At 27.2% G+C, this 22378-nt stretch overlaps 2 protein-coding genes across 2 annotated transcripts; one reads left to right on the top strand and one right to left on the bottom strand.

The window, feature by feature from the left end:
• Positions 1–835: 835 nt before the first annotated feature.
• LOC135925514 (ER membrane protein complex subunit 8-like) lies at positions 836–1786 on the top strand. The gene is made up of 5 exons (XM_065460885.1): positions 836–1041; positions 1084–1160; positions 1202–1271; positions 1313–1398; positions 1444–1786. Exons 1-5 carry the CDS (start codon positions 850–852, stop codon positions 1610–1612), a joined length of 594 nt encoding a protein of 197 aa, XP_065316957.1. The 5' UTR covers positions 836–849; the 3' UTR covers positions 1613–1786.
• LOC135925515 (transmembrane protein 208-like) lies at positions 1621–22196 on the bottom strand. Its single transcript, XM_065460886.1, has 6 exons — positions 22145–22196; positions 22005–22103; positions 21911–21958; positions 21760–21872; positions 21394–21478; positions 1621–1856 (listed from the first exon to the last, which is right to left on the bottom strand). The coding sequence occupies exons 1-6, from the start codon at positions 22151–22153 to the stop codon at positions 1722–1724; spliced, it is 489 nt and encodes a 162-aa protein (XP_065316958.1). The 5' UTR covers positions 22154–22196; the 3' UTR covers positions 1621–1721.
• Between the last annotated feature and the right edge of the window lie 182 nt (positions 22197–22378).

Here is a 22378-nt window from a genome sequence, read left to right as displayed (position 1 = left end):
TGATAACAGATAAAAAAAAATGGCAAAAAAAAATTTACTAAGGGAAATATTGTGAAAAATATAATTTTGAATAACAAGACTACTATTAATATATGATGAAAAAAAGGATGGAAAAACCTAGAAGGAAAGGAATGATACATATCTTGGAGTAAAATAGAATAGATAATATTAAAAACAAACAATTTATCTTATTGTATGATATTTAAAATTTTAATAAATATATATTTTTTTAATTATGTTTCATATTCATAAATATTATATTTAAAATAATTGAATAATTTTTTCAGTCAAAGTTTTGTCTAGATTCATCATTAGTTTAACATGTGCAAAATGAATTTAATTTCATTTAAATTTGTGATTTATAACTACCTTTTGGTGCTTGAATAATTTCTCTTATAGATTTTTTTGATATACCTATTGCTTAGAATGATATCTAAGGCCCTAAGCAACTTATTATTGCTTTCCTTAAAATAGTATTCCCAGAAAATTGATTTTTAGACCGTTGCAAAAAAGGCCACATTCAAATTTTTGGTATTTTTTAAATAATTTCGAGCCGAGTCTGACAAAAATTTTATATTTTCCCCTAACCCTTTCAATAATTGGAGAAAATAGCTCCTACTAAAACCTCATCCCTTTCCCGCTCATGTAGAAGCTAAGAATAGTTTACAGGAGTGTTAAGTTCTTTTAAATGAAAACTTTATAAAACAATGTGCAACTGAAGCGCATTATTAAACCTTATTATATAATAATATACAGTCATCTGTCATAAAAATTTGTCATAGTCATGGAATGTTCTATCCCACTTGTCAAGTGTTTTATAGAAGTTTCACTACAATATAATCTTGACAGATGATTAATATATCAAGCAAAGCTTATTTAAAAATTGGTCTACACACATATAAGTATCCTTACGAGGCTGTAAATGGATTATTAATTAAAAAAAATGACCCATATAAAGATTCTTACGATATTATAGATGTCATTCCACTATTTCACCAAAATTTAACTTTAACAGCCATGCTAGAAATTGCCCTAACTCAAGTATATACTAATTTTAATATTTAATTAAAATTTAATATTTAGATTGATGTCTATTGTGAGCAAAATGATATGGTTATCTGTGGTTATTATCAAGCAAATAGTAGTCTCAATAATAATGAGTACAATAATTTATATAAATTAATTTTTCATATATTATTAGTCCAGATTTGTTTGCACTTAAAATTATGGATAAAATATTAGCCAATTTTGAAAATCCATGCCTAATTATTGTACTTAATTTTATATACATGATAATTTGATTAATATTTAGGTCAACAATACAAATTTATCATTGAAAACAAGCAGCCCATATATTGACATATACAGATTTCAGGATGGAAAATTGAAAAACATTAGGTATATATTTAAAGAGACATTTAAAATCTATAATAATTTAAATAGCAAAGAAAATCTTAATATGTTTGATCAAAATAGTAACACATACCTGATAAGACTCTTAGGCATTAATACTCAAAATACTTTGATTGATTTTGATAATCATCTAGATAATATAAATAATGACTGGAAGAATCATGATATAAATAATATTATATTGAAAAGTTTTTCCTGATTATTTTATAAATATATTTTTCTAATAATAAATATTTATATTTTCATATTACCGAAACAAATATATAAACAATTATATAATTCGAAACATAATTTATAATGATTAAGTATCATTTAAATTTCCGCATTTTTCTATCCAGTTTTTTCTGCTTTTTTTCATTTGCTTCAGAATCATTTACAGGTTGAGCAAAAAACCAAGGTTGCAATATGTAAGTCCATAACAGATAGAATGCTCTGATAGGAATCTATTTAAAATAGTTGAAATTAAATATATTGAAAATTACCTATTAAATGAATTAAATAAATGTCCATTATTTCTAAGGCAAATGAAAGATAGCTCAGTGTATTACTATAATTAAATGCAATTTCAAGTAACAGCTCTCTTATATCCATTTTTGTGAGGGAGAGGGCTTCCTAATTTTTTTTACAAATACCAGTTATGACCTATATTTTTGGCTTAGCCCAGAATGGGATATGGAAAAAACAATAAACATAAAAAACCTTGCCAGACCATTAAAATAAATAAATAGGTAAATTGGCTCAAATTTGACATCTATATGTTTTAAGGTGCTTAGTTCAAAGGTCCATGCTATCCACCTCTGTAAACCCAGCACTAAAAATTTATAAGAAATTACAAATAAATTGTTGATATCATTTAATATGTTTCTAAATGCACATCATGATTTGTAAAATTATAAGGCATTAACTGTTGGTTTACCTATCATTAAAGATGCTATATGCTCTCAATAATGTAAAATATTTTGTTAAAAAACCATGGTAAAAAATTGGAATTAGTTATAAATATGATATTTTCAAGCATATAAATAGTTACCAACTATTACTTATTTCTTAAATTTAATAATAATTAATAATTAAATCATTCATGCATATTTTTTATGATAATTTAGTGGTAATATGAAGTTATTTTGAATTTTAATCAAGGATGCCTTCAAAACAGAAGTCAATAGTAAAAAAAATATTATATCCACATAAGGACACCTCCAAAACAGAAGTCAATAATAGAAAAAATATTATATCTATAAGTGCAAAATGTACTGTCTGCCTTGCAACATTACTAAATATGTATAGTAAAACACGTTTAAATAATGATTTAAGAGAAAACGACCTCAACTCAAAATTTATGTCGTTTTTTTCAACCCGTGTAATACATCTCCATTAACTTTGAACCTTGGCACAAATAAACGAGGCACAAACAATTCCAACAGACATCAATGAAAATTTAATTTATCTTATCACATATTTGCCCTCAACCTATTTTTTATCATTTTAAATTTACTTATAGCTATATTACAGTTAGCTTCCATATATGATAATGTTAAAATAAGCAAAAAAGAGATTAGTGCTGTGCTGTTATATTAAAATGCTATTTTTTTGTGTAGCTTTATCGATAGCATGTATTTTGAAAGGCAGCTTTTAGGTTAGCTCTTGCACGTTACTTTTTTGTACAAAGCAGCCAGCTTTTGGCTTCTTTGCTACATTCATATTGAATAGAATAATTATTTATAAATAAGATTATTATTGTAATTAAATTTATGATTTTGAAATTTAAATATAATATATTTCTTATTTTATAATAATGTGGTATTTGTATCTAGATATAAAAATGATCGACATCCAGATGCTATTTTAGAGTTAAGTTACATTTTGTTTATATAAAAAATAAAAATATTTGAACACAAAATTCAGGGAATGACTAAGCGCCCCCTATCAAAGAAGCTTGATTTAAATTATATTTATATAGAAACGAATTTAGCTTTATAAGATGATTTAGGAAATATTTTTTTTGATTTAAAACAAAATTTTTTTTAAAAGATAATTTTTTACATGACTAGAATACGCGCTCCCTTATCAAAGAGGCTTAATTTATAAAAAATTAAGCAAAATCATATAAAGCTTATTGAAAGGAATAAAATAATGTTAATATTTTATTTTAAAACTTTTTATCTTAGTGGGCTTTTGAAAAAAAACACATTTTTTTTACTAAACTACGCACCCTCGGTAAATGTACATTATTTTTTTTAAAAAATAAAAGCACAATCATAAAGCTCATTAAAAGGAATTAGAAAATTATTAATTTTTTAAAAATAACGTATATTTACCGAGGGCGCGTATTTTAGTCAAAAAAAAAAGAAAATAAGTGTTTTTTCAAAAGCGCACTAAGTTATAAAATATTTATAAACTTAATATTAACATTTTCTAAATTCTTTTAAGAGCTTAATAAGATTATGCTTTAATTTTTTTTTAAAAATAATGTATATCCATCGAGTGGTAGTTTAGTCATAAAATTTTTTTTCGATAATTAAATTTAAAAAAAAATGAATATTACCATTTTCTGAATCTTCTTGAAAAGCTAAACATGATTCTGTATTCATTTTTTAAAAATAATGTATATTTACAGAGGACGAGTATTCTAGTCAAAAAAAAAGAAAATATTGTTTTTTCAAAAGCCCACTAAGTTATAAAAAATTTATAAACTTAATATTAACATTTTCTAAATCCTTTTAATGAGCTTAATATGATTATGCTTTTATTTTTTTAAAATAATGTATATTCAACAAGGGCGCGTAGTTTAGTCAAAAAAATGTGTTCAAAAGCCCACTATAAGTTATAAAAATTTTAAAATATAATATTAACATTATTTTATTCCTTTCAATAAGCTTTTTATGATTCTGAGTTAATTTTTTATAAATTAAGTTTCTTTGATAAGGAGGCGCGTATTCTAGTCCTGTAAAAAAATTATTTTTAAAAATTTTACTATTCATTTTTGTTTTAAATCAAAAAAACATTTTCTAAATCATCTTATAAAGCTAAATACGATTCCATATTAATATAATTTAAATTAAGTTTCTCTGATAGGGGGCGCGTAATCCTTGATTAGCCATGACGCCTATTAATAATAATTTTATTTTATTAAAATTGATATAATTTTAAAAAGAAATGATAAAACACTAAAATATTAAAACAACTATATAAAAATATGTAAAAATTTATAAAATGACTTAATAAAAATATATATTAAAAGTATCGAAGGCTCTAATATTAAAAACAATACCACTGATGCACAAAATTATCTTAAGGAAATAAATTTATTTCGAATTTTTTAAAATAATTTTATAGATACTCCCCTGACTTTCAATGAATAAATTATAAGTTTAATGTAAGGATTTTTTTAAAATAAATGCTCGCTTTAAAGGAGAATTTGTTTGAAAGAATGATAAAAATAGGGGTACATTCAATATTTTTTTATTATTACCTTGTTTACATAATTTGTGCTCTCATATTAAGTTTTTGTTCGAAAACAACGGTTAATACTGTATATAAGTATGAAAAAAAATTGTATCTGTATATAGATATGTTTTTAAATGGTGTATATATATCTAGATCCATTTAAAAAGTATCTTTTAACAACTCTGATAATATTTAATAGACAAATAATAGTGTATCCATCCAAATTTTAGTTGGAATTGGCCGTAAATTAGACTTGCTAGGTCCAAAGATTAGATCATTAGATAATCTGTCCCCAAGAGATTATAACCATGAAGGCAACCACTTCTATTGATATATTCTTTGAAAAGAATGACTTAATAGTGCGCACAAATTGAGCGTTTCAAGAGCAAATAATGCATTTCAAATGACCTATTGCAAATTGGTAAAATTCATTTTAAAAAACGCAAATAGGTTTGCTTTTTCATAACTTTTTATTATTATTCGCTGTGTAATATTATATAAAATGTAATATAAATATCTTACTTATATCCTAAAAAGGAATATTTAGAAATTAAAGAAATAAAAACGCAGACGATAATATAATTTTCAAAAGACAAATCCTTTTTTTAAGAACTTATTTAAAATGTTGCGTTTGCAACGCAGCGTTTGAAACGCTCAATTTGTGCGCACTATGAATATCCACATTATACTTTTTAGCATCAAAAATTAATAACATAAACATATTTAATGACTTTCCATATTTTATATATACCCAGTCCAGATTTATTTAAAAAAATTATTTGGCCTTACCCAGGTCCAGATATTTTTTTTAAAAAAAGTTTTCAGCCCTGCCTAGCCCGGATTTTTTTCGGCTCAACCCGAGTTTTATATTTTCAGGGCCCGAATTTTTAAAAAATATATTGCATTTATTTTTAATTTTTATAGCTAATAATGGCGATTCAAAATATTTGGTTTTGAAATATATGGCCTGGCTAAGAAGGTATTTTTAATTTTTTTTTAAAATCCAGCCCGGTATATTGAAGTACAAATTTTTTAAATATAAAATAGCGTAAAAATGCAAAAACGAATTTCAAAATATATTAGCTATTAGCGGCTATTTTTTTTTTGAAAATTAGCAGACAACACTAAATTAGTGTATAAAGTTTTAAGCATATTATAGTGCCGAATCTCATAGATATATATTAAGCAATGATTAAACTCGTTATTGCACTTGGCTGGGGTTATTATTATCCTATGTTATTTCCTTTTCGTTATTAGGACTCTACTCACTACCAAAAATGGAATCGTCAATATTTCACTCTACCCGACCCTTTTAAATAGGGGCATGAAGACAATTCATGTGGTAAGTGGTTAAAGGATGCATTTGATAATTGTGAAAATTTCTTCAAGATTTTCAGATATACCTTTGATATTTATTTTAACTCAAATACAAATATTGCATATTCGTTATAAGTTCTTCATTCGTCAAAAACCTTTCGGTCAAAATAATTTGATGGATTATAGAATGATGTAATACTTCAACAATATATAGAGATCGGATTTGAGGGTGTTCATCTTTGTATTCATCGCTGTGCATCTTTTTTAGACTTATTCTCTATTATATTATTTCATTCTGTACTATCCAGCAGCCTTTAATTAGAAATCTTGTCATTCATATTTGAAGTCATTTTTATAGCCTCATTTAGAAAAGATGTGAAAGTTATAAAAGTTTTGGTATCCTCGATCATTTTTTAAACTGATGAAATATCACTAGTTTGAAAATATCATGAAAGCTGCCCTGTTATTTCAAAAATTGACCTTTTAAATTTGCATAGATTCCGAATAAAAATTTAGCTAATGATGAAATTTTGGCGTTAAACGATTTATTACACTGTGACAAGAAAAATGGGAGAAATAAATAAAAACAAATTTTGGTGCAGAATCTGACGCTGAGTTCGAATCCGTTTTCCAAATTTTCCCTACACGTCAAGTTTTAAAAATATTACCGTATAAAGACAACTTTTCGAAATCTCAAAAATGGTAAAATTTAGGTCTTTATACGGATATATTTTAAAAAGTATCGAATAAAAATCCCTGAAAATTGGTGATAGTGTTGAATCTATATTTCTTTATAAATTTACTAATTTTTATAATTTTTTATCGATTGGTTTTTGAGAAAAATGGAAAAGAATTTCGTTTTGGGGGTCTTAAGTTTTCAATTTAAATTACTATCAAAATTATTAACTTTAGAAGATAAATTTTATATATGCTTCAAATATGCTCAAGATTATATATTAATTCTAATTATGTTTCAAAAGTACTCTATGCCATGAAAATTCAACCAAAATCTATAAATTAAAAAAGTCGGTACAGATATTTTCGAACTTTTTAATTTGTACACTTTTATTAAATTTTCTCTGCATAAAGCCTTTTTAAAGCAAAATTAAGGTAATATTTATCTTTTTAGTTGTATTTAGTAATATTTTATGCATCTATGATCAATTTATACCAAAATCAGATATCTGTACCCACTTTTTTAATTGAGCATTTTTGAAGCAAAATTCATTTAAAATGCAATAATTGGTAATTTTTTCATATTTTTTATTAATATTTATCTTTTTTAGATGTATTTAAGAATATTTGTTTTTTTAATCAATTTATATCAAATTTCCAATGGGGTACCTTGAACCCGTAGTATAGGCAATAAATAATAATGCCAAATAACGAGTAGGAAGAAAGGGGAAGAATTATTCTTTTTCGCGCTTAATTTTTCATAAACATTTAATTTCTTTCATTAATTTTTTTTGAGAACGAAAGCCACAATAAATAAATATATTATATGTAAGCTATATTAAAAAAGATTTTATAAATAAAAGTAAATTTAAAAAATATAGGTTGTTTAAAAATTGAGTAAGGATTTTATAAAAAAAAATGTATAATAATAATAAGGAAGGTTTGCTGCAAAAATTAAGATATTTTTTTAGTTGTAGGGATCATTAGAACCGAAGTTATAAACCTTCAAAAGTGCTAAAAATGACCTTTTTGGCCACTTTAACCTAAAATAAATAAAAAACCTGAAGTGCTAGAAAAAAATTGACAGCGGATTTAGAATATGCATAAAAAACTGTCTTAAAACATGTTTATTTTATTTTCTCCCAAAAAATCAAGTCGAAATTTGTCACACAGTGTTATTAATTATATATTGTATATAATTTATAGCGATCGGTTAAGCTCTTGTAGCCATATATAACCATCTAAGAGCATGTGGATTTCATTGATAAGAATTATATCAAAATCAAAAAGGATATTCAAGAGAGCTAACGTAGAAAATAATTCAAACTTTCAGAGAAATCAAAATCCAAGAGAAGAGGCTTTCTAATAACTGTTGTCAAAAAACAACCGATAAAGAAAGTTATTAATGCTGTTCAAAATATAATTGGAAATTTAATAAAAAAAATGTGATTGGTGGCAAACGATTTAGTTTATAAATGAATAGTACACAAGACCATGGATGGGGATAATTACTCAAAAATATAATTAATTTCTTACAAAACTTTTGTAAGACAATACTTAGCATCAATTTCTTTTAAAGTGAGATTTGATTAAAAATCATAAGATATAACGAGAAACTATTATTATTCTTTATTACAATATTTATATGTTTGAAAAATATAAAGGTTTTACTAGTTCAATATCAAAAGACATTTGCATATAAATTATGATAAAAACATTGTATTTATACATTTGATGTTAAGAAATGCAATCAAATTATGTGTTACAAAATGTCATTTATGATGTCTAAATATAAATAGCTATTATGGGTATTGTTGCGTTGGCCTAATTATTGATTCATTTAATATTAATATAATATATGATATCAGTTTACACAATCATAAAGTAATATTATTTTAGTTTGAAACATTTTATATTTCGCGTTGATAATCAAATTTATATTTGGATTTACAACTTGAACATTTTCTTCTTGCAAATATTGATTATAAGGAAAACATGTTATTTTAATAATTTAGTATAATATTTATTTTACTTTAAATTTGAATATTTAGTTTTTGTATATATGATATAAAACTATCAAAACTTACTTTGACGGAATTTAGATTGATCCCTGTCTTCCGTAAATCTTTTAGGTATTAACTTTAGGCTCCATTTTTACTCTAATCAACAAAAGATACTGAATACTTTTTTTTTCGTTATTTTTAAGTCTTTATTTAGCTAAAGTCTTTCTACAAATGCTGAAGAAGGCAGTAATGCATTAGACTTTTTATAACAAAATTTACAATTAAATCTTATTTAAAATGACTTAAAAGTTTCTGGTAGAGTTTATTGAATATTTGCTTTTGATGATTCAGTAAAAAAGTTTCCTTTAAAGGAACAGGATTAAGAACAAAAAGTTAATACCTTCATATGTTTTAGGAAATTACTGGTGGTTAGATTGTAGCTCTTTATAGAGATCTGCAAAGTTAGGCCCGGCCCGTACCCGACCCGAGGCCTAATTCTATTTAAAATAAACGGGTTTGGGCCGAGCTGGGCCTAATAATTTTAAGAAAAATTCGGGCCGGGTTGGGTCCGATTATGGAATTTTTTTTAAATATATCTAAATTTATCAATTATATATTGAATTTTTTATGTAAAATAAAAATATTTGATTTTTATTGAAACTAAACGACATATAACATATCTCTTTTATTTTGAGTAATTATAAAAATTAATTTATATATTTAAATATATTCGGGCTGGGTCGGTAAATTTTTTTAAAAAAAATTTCGGGTTAGAGCCAGTCCGACAAAACTCTTTTGAAAAAAATTTCGGGCATGCAGATCACTAGCTCTTTATACTTTGATCGGTGCAGAAGCAGTCGTTATGATTTTATCAGTTATTTTAAAAATTAGAGGATTAAATATTGACAATTTAAATTTATCTTCCAATGAATGTAAGAATGTATTTGAAGAGCAATTAACGGAGTTATCGTCAGAGTGCATGATAAAAGTTAAGGATACAGAATCATTATTATGTTTCCGCCAAAAATATGAATGAATGATTACCTAAATAAGAAATGTAATTATGAATTATAATTGCGAATTTCTAATAACATGCCTAAAATAATGTATTAATTATAATTAAAAACTTTATTTTTAACCCTGTATTGCATACTGTGTATCTCAAGCCACATACCACAAATTATATAATAAATATTTTATAAATAAATTTTAAATCAATTGCATGGTGTGTATTTGAAGCCATATTCTATATCTTCGATTGGAATTTTAATTTGGGCCACGTGATCTATTATTTATTTTTAATTTCGCATTTTATTAAACCCTATTTTTAAAAATGGCTATTTTTTTATAAAATTTTTCTTCTCAATTTTCTACACATCGTAAAAGGATAAATAATATATTTGACAAATTTCAAAACATTAAAATTAGATAAATAAAAGGTAAAAATTAATGTTTATGAAATTATTTTATATATATTTATTATTTTTGATAATTATATTTTGTAATAATCATACGTTGCTTTAAAGACACATTATGCAAATAAGGTATTTTATTTGAGTTTTATATTTTTAGAATTATGAATTGTGGTACCATACCTAATGATAGTGAAGATTCAAATTTAAGTGAATCGTCTGATGAGGAGTTTCTGTCAACCCAAAATAATGATTTAGGTATATTTAAAATGTATGCTCTTATATAATCTATAAATATCTAGATTTCAATGAGAGTGATGAATCGGAAGAGGATGAAAATATAAATAATGAAAAAGGAATCGTGAGAAAAATGATTTGGAAAAATTGCTTAACTAATTTACCATTAGTTATTCCAAAGTGGAAAGGAGAAAACCCAACGGTTGATAAAGTAAAAAAACCAATGGATTATTATAATACATATCTCAATGATTTATTACCTCTAATTGTTTACGAATCAAATTTATATGCAATTCAATGTAATTCCAACAAACCTTTGAATTTATCGATAGATGAATTAGAAAAATTTATAGGAATTATTTTTTACATGTCAATTATTAAACTTCCCAGAGCACGTCTCTACTGGGCCACCAATACAAGACAGGCCAAGGTGGCTGATGTCATGACCCTAAATCGCTGGGAACAAATCAAATCATTCATTCATATAAATGATAATGACAAATTTATTCCACTTGGAAGTGAGGGCCATGACCCACTTCATAAAATTAGACCCTTGATAACTATAACCAATAATATACTAAAATCTTTATCGATAGGGGAAAATATTTGCGTAGATGAGCAAATAATTCCATACAAAGGGATGAGCAGATTAAAGCAATATAACCCCCAAAAGCCCAAAAAATGGGGCTATAAAGTCTTTCTACTATGCGGAGATGATGGCCTTCTCCATAATTTTGAAGTATACTCTGGGAAAATACTACCAGCGGAAGGATTGCCTGATGTTGGAGCAAGTGGCAATGCTGTGCTACGTTTAATTTCTTATATACCACAGCAAATTAATTATAAATTATTTTTTGATAACTGGTTTTGTTCACCAAATTTGCAAGTCGTACTCGCTCAAAGAGGGATATTTTGCGCGGCCACGGTCAGAGGTAATCGACTACCAAATATCAACTTCCCAACAGATAAGGAGTTGAAAAAAAAGGACGAGGATTTTTTGTTTCAAAAAAAACAATAATAAACGGGGTTGAATTAAATTCAGTGAAGTGGCACGACAATCGTGCTGTGACCTTATTGAGCACTTTTGTAGGTGCACATCCTCTTATCGATTGCGAAAGATATGATAGAAAAAAAAAGGATAAAATAATGATAAAATGTCCAAACATTGTTAAAGTTTATAATAAATCAATGGGAGGTGTAGATCTTATGGATTCTTTACTTTCATTATATAGAATTCATACCAAATCAAGAAAATGGTACCATCGAATTTTATTTCATGTATTCGACATGTTACTTATAAATTCTTGGTTGCTATACAAACGGGATTATAATAGTATATCAATAGCAGGCAAGGATCGATTAAGTTTGTACAATTTCAAAATTTCGGTGGCGGAAGTCCTTTGCAAATATGGCAAATGCACTTCAAACAATATTCCAAAACGAAAATCAGTTCAAACTGGTTATCGGGAAAAATGTAAAAAAGGACCAGCTCAATATTTACCACTTCAAGAGGTTAGGAAAGACCTCACGGCTCATTGGCCAAAATATAATGATAAGAAGGGTAGATGTAAAATGCCAGGATGCTTATTTATAACAAAAGTATCTTGCAAAAAATGTGGTGTATATTTATGTTTTACGCCCACAAATAATTGTTTTATAGATTTTCATGAAAATTAAAATGTTTAAACCTTTAATATTTGTTATATTTAAATAAAATTTTATATATTTATAGTTTAAAGTACAATAAAAATGATTGTGGAAATAATTGAAATTTGTATCCTTAATTGCATAATGTGTATTTAAATCCACATACCGTTCATCTTCTAAGAAATTTAGAATTTTTTTTAAAAAAGTGAGCCATGAGATTATCAATAGTATCTAGAGAAATAAAAAATCTAGTTTGCCAAAAAAAAATTATTCTAACATAGTACATGCAATACAGGGTTAAAGCATAATTAATTAGTTACTAATTACAAAAAAGAAATTATCATTATCGAATTAATTCCTGTCCAATATTTGCTTACTACACACAAAATGTTTTTAAAAACAAGGGCTTAATTATAAAGTATAATTAGTCATTTGATTATGCCGCAATTATGTGCAGTGAATTTGCTGGTTTACAAGCTCGAATTAGACAAAAGGATTGTGAGGGTGTGCATATTTGGTGTTATAGTTGCATAGAAAATCTCGCATATGTGATTCATGTGATAATATTTAAGGAAAAAAATTACTTGGACTATTGAATAGACTTGCAGTCTTTTTTGACGAATCATATAAAATAATGGATACTTGGGTCCTACCAAATATCGTATCTGGCCAAAATAAGTTGGTGAGACAAGAATGTAGATACGTGAATGAAAAAGATTTTAGGTGGATATATGGTATAGATAGTTTACACCCGATCGCTATACGTACGCTACAAAATATTATAGATAATAAATCGTTTGAGGCAAAAATTTCACTAGAAGCTCAATTTTCGATTGAAATTTTTAACGGAGCACTTATTATATTTTCATATTAAAAACTTATATATCTCGTCAGTGTGGAAAATGCTAGAAGATGCCGAGTCTAATGTATCGTCAATAACTTTTACATTCGTTCATAATAAAATTATATAATTAGTAACTAATTTGAATGAAATGATATCATACCAGGAGTTACAAAATGAAATTCCAAATAAAATAGGGCGAACAAAGAAGATATATAGTAACGAATGCAAAAACGAAAGCCCCCAGATTCCGATTAACATTAAAAGGGTGGAAGTATTTCATCCTATAATTGATCCAATTATAAATAGTTTGACCATGTTTTTCGGAAAATATGGAGCTTATATTGAATGTGCAATATTTGTATCTAAATAATTTTTATGGACTAAATATTAACGGTATTTCTGAAAAGGCCTATGAAAAAGTGTCGCCTCAAGTTATATTACAAAATGAATTGCGTTTATTTGCCTCTATATTCAAAGATTTAGTAGTAAAGTTAAATGAAACTGACGTTATAGTTTGTACAAATGAGGAGTCAAATGAAGAAGATGTTGTGATAATAATAACAACTCAGAGTGCAATAATAAGTGTAACAAGTGTTTAATATGAGTCTATGAAATTATTAGGCGATACATTATGCACATAAGTGCATACACTAATTAATTTTTTGCATATGAATATATTATTACTTTATTTACTGAGTTAATTGCGAAAGAACATTCAGTAATTTAAAAATATAAAAAATAGGCTGAGAGCTAGTATAGGTCAAGATAAATTGGAGGTATTTTTAATGATGTGTTGAAAGAGAATTATTGTCGCGGATTGAATAAAGAAATGCATGTTAAGGTTTGTAGGGGAGACTGGGGTTAGTAGAACCAATTTTTACAAAATTGGCTATAGCTCCTGTTTTTTATAGATAATATAAAAAATAATATATGATTGAATACCTAAAACTATACTCTAAAGGTGCCTTATAAAAAATCTTAAGAATAAAATCATTTTTTTTAAATTTTATTTTTTTGTAAAAGTAAAAATTTTGTTCAACAAGCCCCAATAGCGGGGTAGGGCAAACCACTTCAAAGGGCTTCCTAAACCATTAATTTTTTTAGGCCATAATTAATTGAAATGCATTTTTATTTATTAATAATGATATGTATAGAATTATTTTATTGTTTTATTGATCAAAATATCATAATACTTATAAATTGAAGCAAATTATATATAAAAATTGAAACTTAATTTTGGCTAATTTAATAAACATTTTGGACATATAAAATATGAATTTTAAGGAGAGATTAAGATTTCTTAGCATAAATCCTAAATACCAATCATAAACAGCCATGAAATTGCCTTTTCAAGATTTTAAAATTTTTTTCATTATTAACTGCCATAATTGACGTATATGGTTTAGCAAACCCCGTTAGCTCTAAATTGACAAATCATGATTGAAATAATATCTAGATTTGATAAATACTCATAAAACTTACCCAAATTATAGAAGAATGTTTAAACTTTGCAATAAAATTTAATTAACATAGAAATGATTATATATTTTAATAAAAATCAAAATTCTGTCATGTAAAAATCTTTTGAAAATTTCATCATAATTGTTGTAATTGTTAAACCAGATTACAAAGCCGAAGGATATTCAAATCTACTCAAGAAAAAAGAATTAAATTTCGAATGCAAATGATTTAAAGAAAGATGAATAAAAAAGAATGATTATTCAAATTAAAGAAAGTTCAAGATTTTTTTCAGTTTGTTTGTAAAACATTATGTAAATGAATTATAGAAAAGTATATATATATTCGAGTATATTTGTATAAAGACAGATTATGAATTTACGAAATTAATTATAATTTTTAATTTTAATTTTTGATTATTTTAATTTTTTTTTAATAAATTTAGTTTGATTATATTTTTAACTTATTATTTAATAAAGAGTTAGTATCATTTTAGTTCTAACGAGGATATTAGTCTGATTTAGTATCATTTTATTTTAACCTTTCTTATTTAACAACGATTATAATCTTCCAATTCTTATTTTAATTTTTCAAAATGTTACAATGATGTTGGAGAGTGGAGGCGACAGGGCAATTTCAACAATTCAGTCTAATTAACTCTCCCACTAGCCTCAGCAATATAAATATCAATCCCATATTGGTACAGGAGATTCTAAATAAAGGGGGAAGGGGATGTATGAAATGACGATCGACACAAAGACAAAGAATTAGGTCAATGAAACATGGTGTCAATATCAATGGTCGTAATTCGAAAAAGAATAGAATTAGTCGTTTAATTAAAAGGAATTCGTCACAAGAGATCGTTATACGTACAAGTGATCGATGTAGCTAAAAGAAATTCGTTATAAATTTTTATTAAAGATATATGGTTGACTGTTATTTAAGTTGATAATATTTAGCAAAATATCAGGTTGTTGATTAACCAAAAAATCTTCATAAAGAGAAACGGCTTTTCATTAGAAAATTTATGCCGCAATCGAGCTCAATTAGAGATCGGATTTTTATTTTGGATCAAAAGATACAAGAAATCATTATCGTATAAGAGATCTTAAGGCAAAGTGGATATATTGACAAGAAGACCAGGATGCTATCGTTAATCGTTGACAAATTATAGCCAATTGCTTATCAAAAATTTAGTACAAGATAAAAAATCGAACAAGAAGTCGTGGAAACCATCGTTACTCGCAGACAAATTATCGTCAGTGGTTTACCGTCATTAGTTACTAGAAACCGTTAGAAACAAGCAAAGACTAGGATAATGTGGGAGTAAAACGAGATATAATTAAAAGAGCTAGAAGAATGTATCGGGAACCATGCCTTATTCGCAGAATGGTGGGACTAATCTAAGTGGAAGGGTGTTGTAATTGTTAAACCAAATTACAAAGCCGAAGGATATTCAAATCTACTCAAGAAAAAAGAATTAAATTTCGAATGCAAATGATTTAAAGAAAGATGAATAAAAAAGAATGATTATTCAAATTAAAGAAAGTTCAAGATTTTTTTCAGTTTGTTTGTAAAACATTATGTAAATGAATTATAGAAAAGTATATATATATTCGAGGATATTTGTATAGGCAGAGATCATGAATTTACGAAATTAATTATAATTTTTAATTTTAATTTTTGATTATTTTAATTTTTTTTAATTAATTTAGTTTGATTATATTTTTAACTTATTATTTAATAAAGAGTTAGTATCATTTTAGTTCTAACGAGGATATTAGTCTGATTTAGTATCATTTTATTTTAACCTTTCTTATTTAACAACGATTATAATCTTCCAATTCTTATTCTAATTACTCAAAATGTTACAGTAATGAATTATTTCAAAATATATTTTGTCCATAGATGTATACTAATGAAAACTATAATAGGATAAAATTTTAACCTTCTGGTGTATTTAATTTTAAAATGAAATAAAGTGGTTTGTCAAGCCCCGGGGTTTACCTAACCCCAGTCTCTACTTAAAATGATTTTATGTGTAATAATATATATCATTTTATATGTACTAGGAGAATTTAAAATAAAAACGTGTCGTACTAGTCTTTTTCTTATTATATATGAATAATGTTTAATCCATCGTTGTTCAAAAATATAATTAATAATAAGAGCCATTTAAATGGAATAAGCCATTAGAAGGTATTTGCCCAGAAATAAAGCCGTTAAAAAATTTGCCCACAAAGACGCAACACCCATGAGGTCACAGTATCACCAGTACACCCCTGATAGTAAATGCAAATAATGAAAAGGAGCAAAAGTTTAATCAGGAATCGGTAGTTACTAACTAGAGAAAAATGGAAATCGGTTACTTTCTTTTATTTTGGGGCTCACTTTATTTTTTAACGAAATAAATATAATGTTTTTTTTACTTGATTTTCCTTCTTCTTTTTTTTTCTTGAAAAATATCAAACACAAAACAAAACTTCTTTTTTTAAATTGAATTCTTCAATATTTATTATAAAAAAAATTAATAATAATTAGTTAAATAAAAAAAATTACAATACACAATTATTTTTCAATAATTTTAAAAATAAATAAATTAATAACTAAAATTTCGACAATGATAAAATTACTATAACTAATTAAATTAACATCTAAAATTACAACAATAATAAAATTGAAAAAACTAATGAAATCATATCACACCTTCCCCTCAAAAGAAACCAGACTCCTCTCTCTCCTCATCCGACAAAATATATTCTAGGAGGTAATCTAATTCCCAATTTACACTTGAGACTCCATTCTCTTCTCCTCCTCCTCCCGTCCATTCATCTGGCTTTGCCTCGTTTTCACCTAGTCCTCTTAACTCTTCCTAAACATCCGCTTCATCTGGATCCCGTTATTCGTCGCCCGTTATATAGCCCTGACCGTCGTTGCTTTCCCTGGTTCCCCCCGCTTCCCGAGACTCCGGTATTATTAAATTTGTTACACGCCTATCCGACTCTTGTTGTTCTCCTGGCCATGACTCAGTCCACCCTTCCGCAGTTTCATCTGACCCTTCCCTCGGCCAAGTTTCCATAACTCCCGTTGACTCCGGTACTATTACTTCAGCCTGCCTTTGAACATTCCTTGAACACATACATCTGATATGTCCCTGTTCCACGCACCTATAGCAACGTCAATGGTCAACTAGAACTCTGCGAATGCTCCATGGCCCTTCCTCCCTCCATGGTCACCGTTTGCGTGGGCCAAATCTATGTAACTGTGTGCCTTGGGGCTACGATGAAATGGATCTCGATTTCCTCAAAAACCCAGCTCCGTTTCATGCTAGTTATCCTTATTTATGAACCCTCACATTCCTTGAAAAACCCCTCAATTTTTCGGGCTCTATGCGGAGCTGATTCCGGTGTCTCACTCCCTCTCTTCCGTCGGAAAATCTTACACGGACCAATTTGTGACCGATGTTATCCATAATCACTCCAGATTCCCACTTCAGGGTACCTTCAAAAACTCGAGCCCAAACTGTCTGATCAACCACATATTCGCATTGACCATTCCTCGAATCCACCCCTTGAGTTGGCTCTTGTCTTAAGAAATCCAATGGAATACGAGTTAAACGGCCCAAAAATTTTTCAGCTGGGGACAATTCTACTCCCTTCCGGCTATTATTATTGTTATAAACTTCCATTAAAAATAGTTTGCTCTTATCCCCTATGGTTGTCTTCAATACCTAAAAATTAAATAAAGTTTTTTTTGCCCTTCTTTTGTCTTGTCGTAAATACATAAAAATTAAATTAAGTTTTTCTTTTGACCTTCTTTTGTCTTATCGTAAATACATAAAATTAAATAAAGTTTTCTTTTGTTTTGATTTAAATACTTTTAATGCCAACATATGGTTTTTGTGTTTTTTTAACTTACTTTTGGATTCTTTAAAAGGGTGTTCGGCAAATATAAGTTAGATATTTAGGTCCTGGGGAAATCGCCCTGCATCCTGTGGTATAATTAGAGTTCCGGAAAGTATAGGGGGTAGATTTTATCCCTAATTATGTAAGATAAAACTAACACAACTCCGTTTTGCAAAAAGGTTCTTTTTTTCACTTTGTACCAATTTTATTTTATAATTGCGCGTTTTATTTTACCTATATAAGGGACAAATTTTTATATTAAAGACACACTTTATTTTTTTTTGTTTTCAAATTTGCTTTAAATTATAATTTATAATTAATTAATTTCTTTTTTAAAATAAAATTTAAAATATAATTGCTGTAGTTGCTTTTATTAATCTAAAATGACGCATACCTAACCTCAACGAGACGTGCCACCAACCATTCTACCCATAACTGAAGCCCCGACACTTCAATTATAATATGAAATCGCTATCTAAATATTTCCACCGCCATATTTCGACTTTCTCAACAAACTATCCAGCATGAGACGGAGCTGGACTTTTGAGGACATCAAAATCCATTTTATCGTAGCCCCAAGGCACATAGATTTACATGGATTTGGCCCATGGAGGGAGGAAGGGCCATGGAGCCTTCGCAGAGTTCGAGTGGACCATAGACGTTGTCATAGGTGCGTGGAACAGGGACATATCAGAAGTATGTGTTCAAGGAATGTTAAAGGCGAGAGAGGGAGGCTGAAGTAATAATACAGAAGTCAACGGGAGTACAGGAAATTTGGCGGATGGAAGGGTCAGATGAAACTACGGAAGGGTGGGCCGAGCCATGGCCAGGAGAACAAGGGTCGGATACGCGTGTAACAAGCAATTTAATAATACCGAAGTCTCGGGAAGCGGAGGGAACCAGGGAAAGCAACGACGGTCAGGGCGATATAACGGGCGATGAACAACGGGATCCAGATGAAACGGATGCTTGGGAAGAGTTAAGAAGACTAGGTGTAAAAGAGCAGAGCCAGACGGATGGAAGGGAGGAAGAGAAGAAGAAAATAGAGTCTCAAGTGTAGATTGGGAATTAGATTACCTCCTAGAATATATTTTAGCGGATGAGGAGAGAGAGGAGTCTTGTTTCTTTTGAGGGGAAGGTGTGATATGAGGTCATTAGTTTTGACAATTTTATTATTGTTGTAATTTTAGATGTTAATTTAATTAGTTATAGTAATATTATCATTGTCGCAATTTTAGTTATTAATTAATTAATTTTTAAAATTATAGAAAAATAATTGTTTATTATAATATTTTATGCGTAACTAATTATTATTATTATTTTTAATAATAAATATAGAAGAATTCAATAAAAAAAAAAGTTTTGTTTTGTGTTTGATATTTTTCAAGAAAAAAAAAAGAAGAAGGAAAATCAAGTAAAAAAACATTATATTTATTTCGTTAAAAAAATAAAGTGAGCCCCAAAATAAAAGAAAGTAACCAATTTCCATTTTTCTCTAATTAGTAACTACCGATTACTGGTTAAACTTTATAGTGCAACATTGATTTTGCTAAGATACAATTCTCTAATATCGAAGGTTATAATTTTATTACAAGATTATTAGTCTTATACTTTTTTGAAAAGTTAAAAAAAATTTTCACTGAATATTCTTATATTTTTATCATATATTAGAAAAGGGACAACAATGGCACCATTAGACTTTGAATTTTTTTATGTTATAACGTTAACAAAAGCCAGAGACTGTTCACTTACCAAATTTTTTGATATAAGAAGCCTAAACAAATATAAAAAACTAAGTTCTAAAGATAAACTGTAATATTCAAATAATTTTTCTATTTAAAAGTAATATCAAAAAATAAATCCATCAAAACAATGTTTTTATTATATTTGGCCAATTAAAAGTTCATTACTTCTATAAGACATGTATGAGCATATTCATCATTAATAGAATTCATGCAAGTATTATTTACAATGCTCATAAGTAAGGACCATTCAGCCATTCCTGGCCCCCTGAGATCTACATCTGGCCATTTAAAGTGATGATTAATATTGCTCAAATATTTCATTAACCTTTATTAAATACCCCATTATATGTTATGGAAAGTTAAAAATATTTATGATCTTCTAAGACTCCATACCCAATAATATTGATGAGTATTGAGTAGCATAGCTGTCAATATATATTTTAATTAGCTTTCATTTAACACTTTATTGAAGTTATAATATTTTTGATATCCCCCCCCCCCCCCCCAAACTAAGATGATTATCAAGTGGGTTATCTTCAAAACTTTAATTAGCCCTACCAACTATAATATTAATATCAAATTAAATTTATTAGAGTTGACCTCAGCTCTTGGTTTGAAAACAACCTTGATTTTGGTCAGGTGGGAAAAACCATTCCAACTTTAAGTAATCTTATGCACTTTGAGTCCGAGTAAAAAATAAAAAACTACTAAAACTTTGAGTCTGTGTCGAAAAAACTGACGCAGATCTTAGAGTCAAAGTTGGAAAAATTACAATTCATTCAACAATACTAAGTGGTGTGTTATGCAATCAATCAGCTACAGAGGTACTCGAATTTAGGCTGGCCCCTATCCAATTTAAAAAAAAATTATTTTAGATGTTTCTGCCTGGCCCTATTCTAAAATGGCTATATCTGAAAATATTGACAAAGATAAATAGAATATCTAAAAATAATTTTGCATAATCAGCACTTTATATTTAATAAAATTATTATATAACTTAAGTCCAAGCTTATATTATGTAAGGCTGAAAGATGATTTGCTGAGCTCCTTAGTCACCTAATTTTTGATTAATTAATTTTAGATAATCATTTAACAAACACAATTAGGGTTTGTTAAATGTCAACTATAAATACATTTTTAGGCTCTGCCTGGTTTTTAAAATCATATTATTTCATGATCTGGTTCTGGAATCCTTATCATCTCATAAAAATAGCTTATTTGATTTATCATAGTTAAAAATAATTTATATAATTTAAAGATTCATTTTTTATAAAGAGATGTAAATTTTACTAATAATAAAAGGAGCCAAAACCATCTTGATATTAGGGCTAAAATTTGAGTAATTGATGTCAATATTATAGCATCTTTGACATTTCTAATAATATTTTCATCAGAAAATAAAAACAGGATATTTATTTAAAAATATAATAGTAAATTAATATAAAAACTTAAAGGTATAGGGTGTATGATAAATAGAGATTAGAGGTTGGCATAGTCCAGGCAGGGAAAAACAATTTTAGGGATGGATGAATTGTTCAAAATATTTGTATGGACCAGATCAGGTAAGAAAACCTGATAGTAAATGTCCACTAGCTGGTTTAGGCCAACTTCTAATAATTTTTATGTCTGATATTAGTTATTAGAATAATATTTTACTCCGATAATCCTGAATTTGTATTCAAATCTACATTTCCAAAAGTTTCTCCTGCTTGAGTTTTTAGCAACCAATAGCATGCACCATTTAACAATAATGATATAAGACTTAAAATCTGTTTAAAATTAGTTTAAAAAAGAAAATTAACCAAACTTTATTTGAGTGGAGACCAAATAGTAACTGAGATGCAACATGAATTAGCTACAATAAAATATATGTAATGAAAATGATGATGCAAATTTTTTACTGAAGCAATGGCAATTATGATTAAATAAAAGTTTAAGGTTGATTTATTTTCCTGTATTATTAATTTTTGACCTTTTGTTCCTTCTTTGCCTTTTTTGACCTAGATATACTATCTATATAAAAAAGTAAAAAATAATATACATTAAACATTTCAATTTTTTTTGAATCGTAGAAAAAATATTATGAAAAATAACCGAGCCGGAAAATGTGTAGTAGATATGATAAATATTAGGACACTAAACGTAAAAATATAATACTATAATAATAAAACAGATAGGAAGACCATATTAATAAATATAAAATGATGAATACACATTTTAATGGCTTGAAATAAAAATATAAATAAAAAATATTCCTTAATTTTGTATTTTCAAT

This window comes from Gordionus sp. m RMFG-2023, chromosome 2 (assembly GCF_954871325.1).
Source record: "Gordionus sp. m RMFG-2023 chromosome 2, tfGorSpeb1-WG-v2, whole genome shotgun sequence".
NCBI classification, from domain to species: Eukaryota; Metazoa; Nematomorpha; class Gordioida; order Chordodea; family Parachordodidae; genus Gordionus; species Gordionus sp. m RMFG-2023.
Note: the sequence above shows the minus strand (reverse complement) of the source record. Positions and strands in the feature narration are given on the sequence as shown.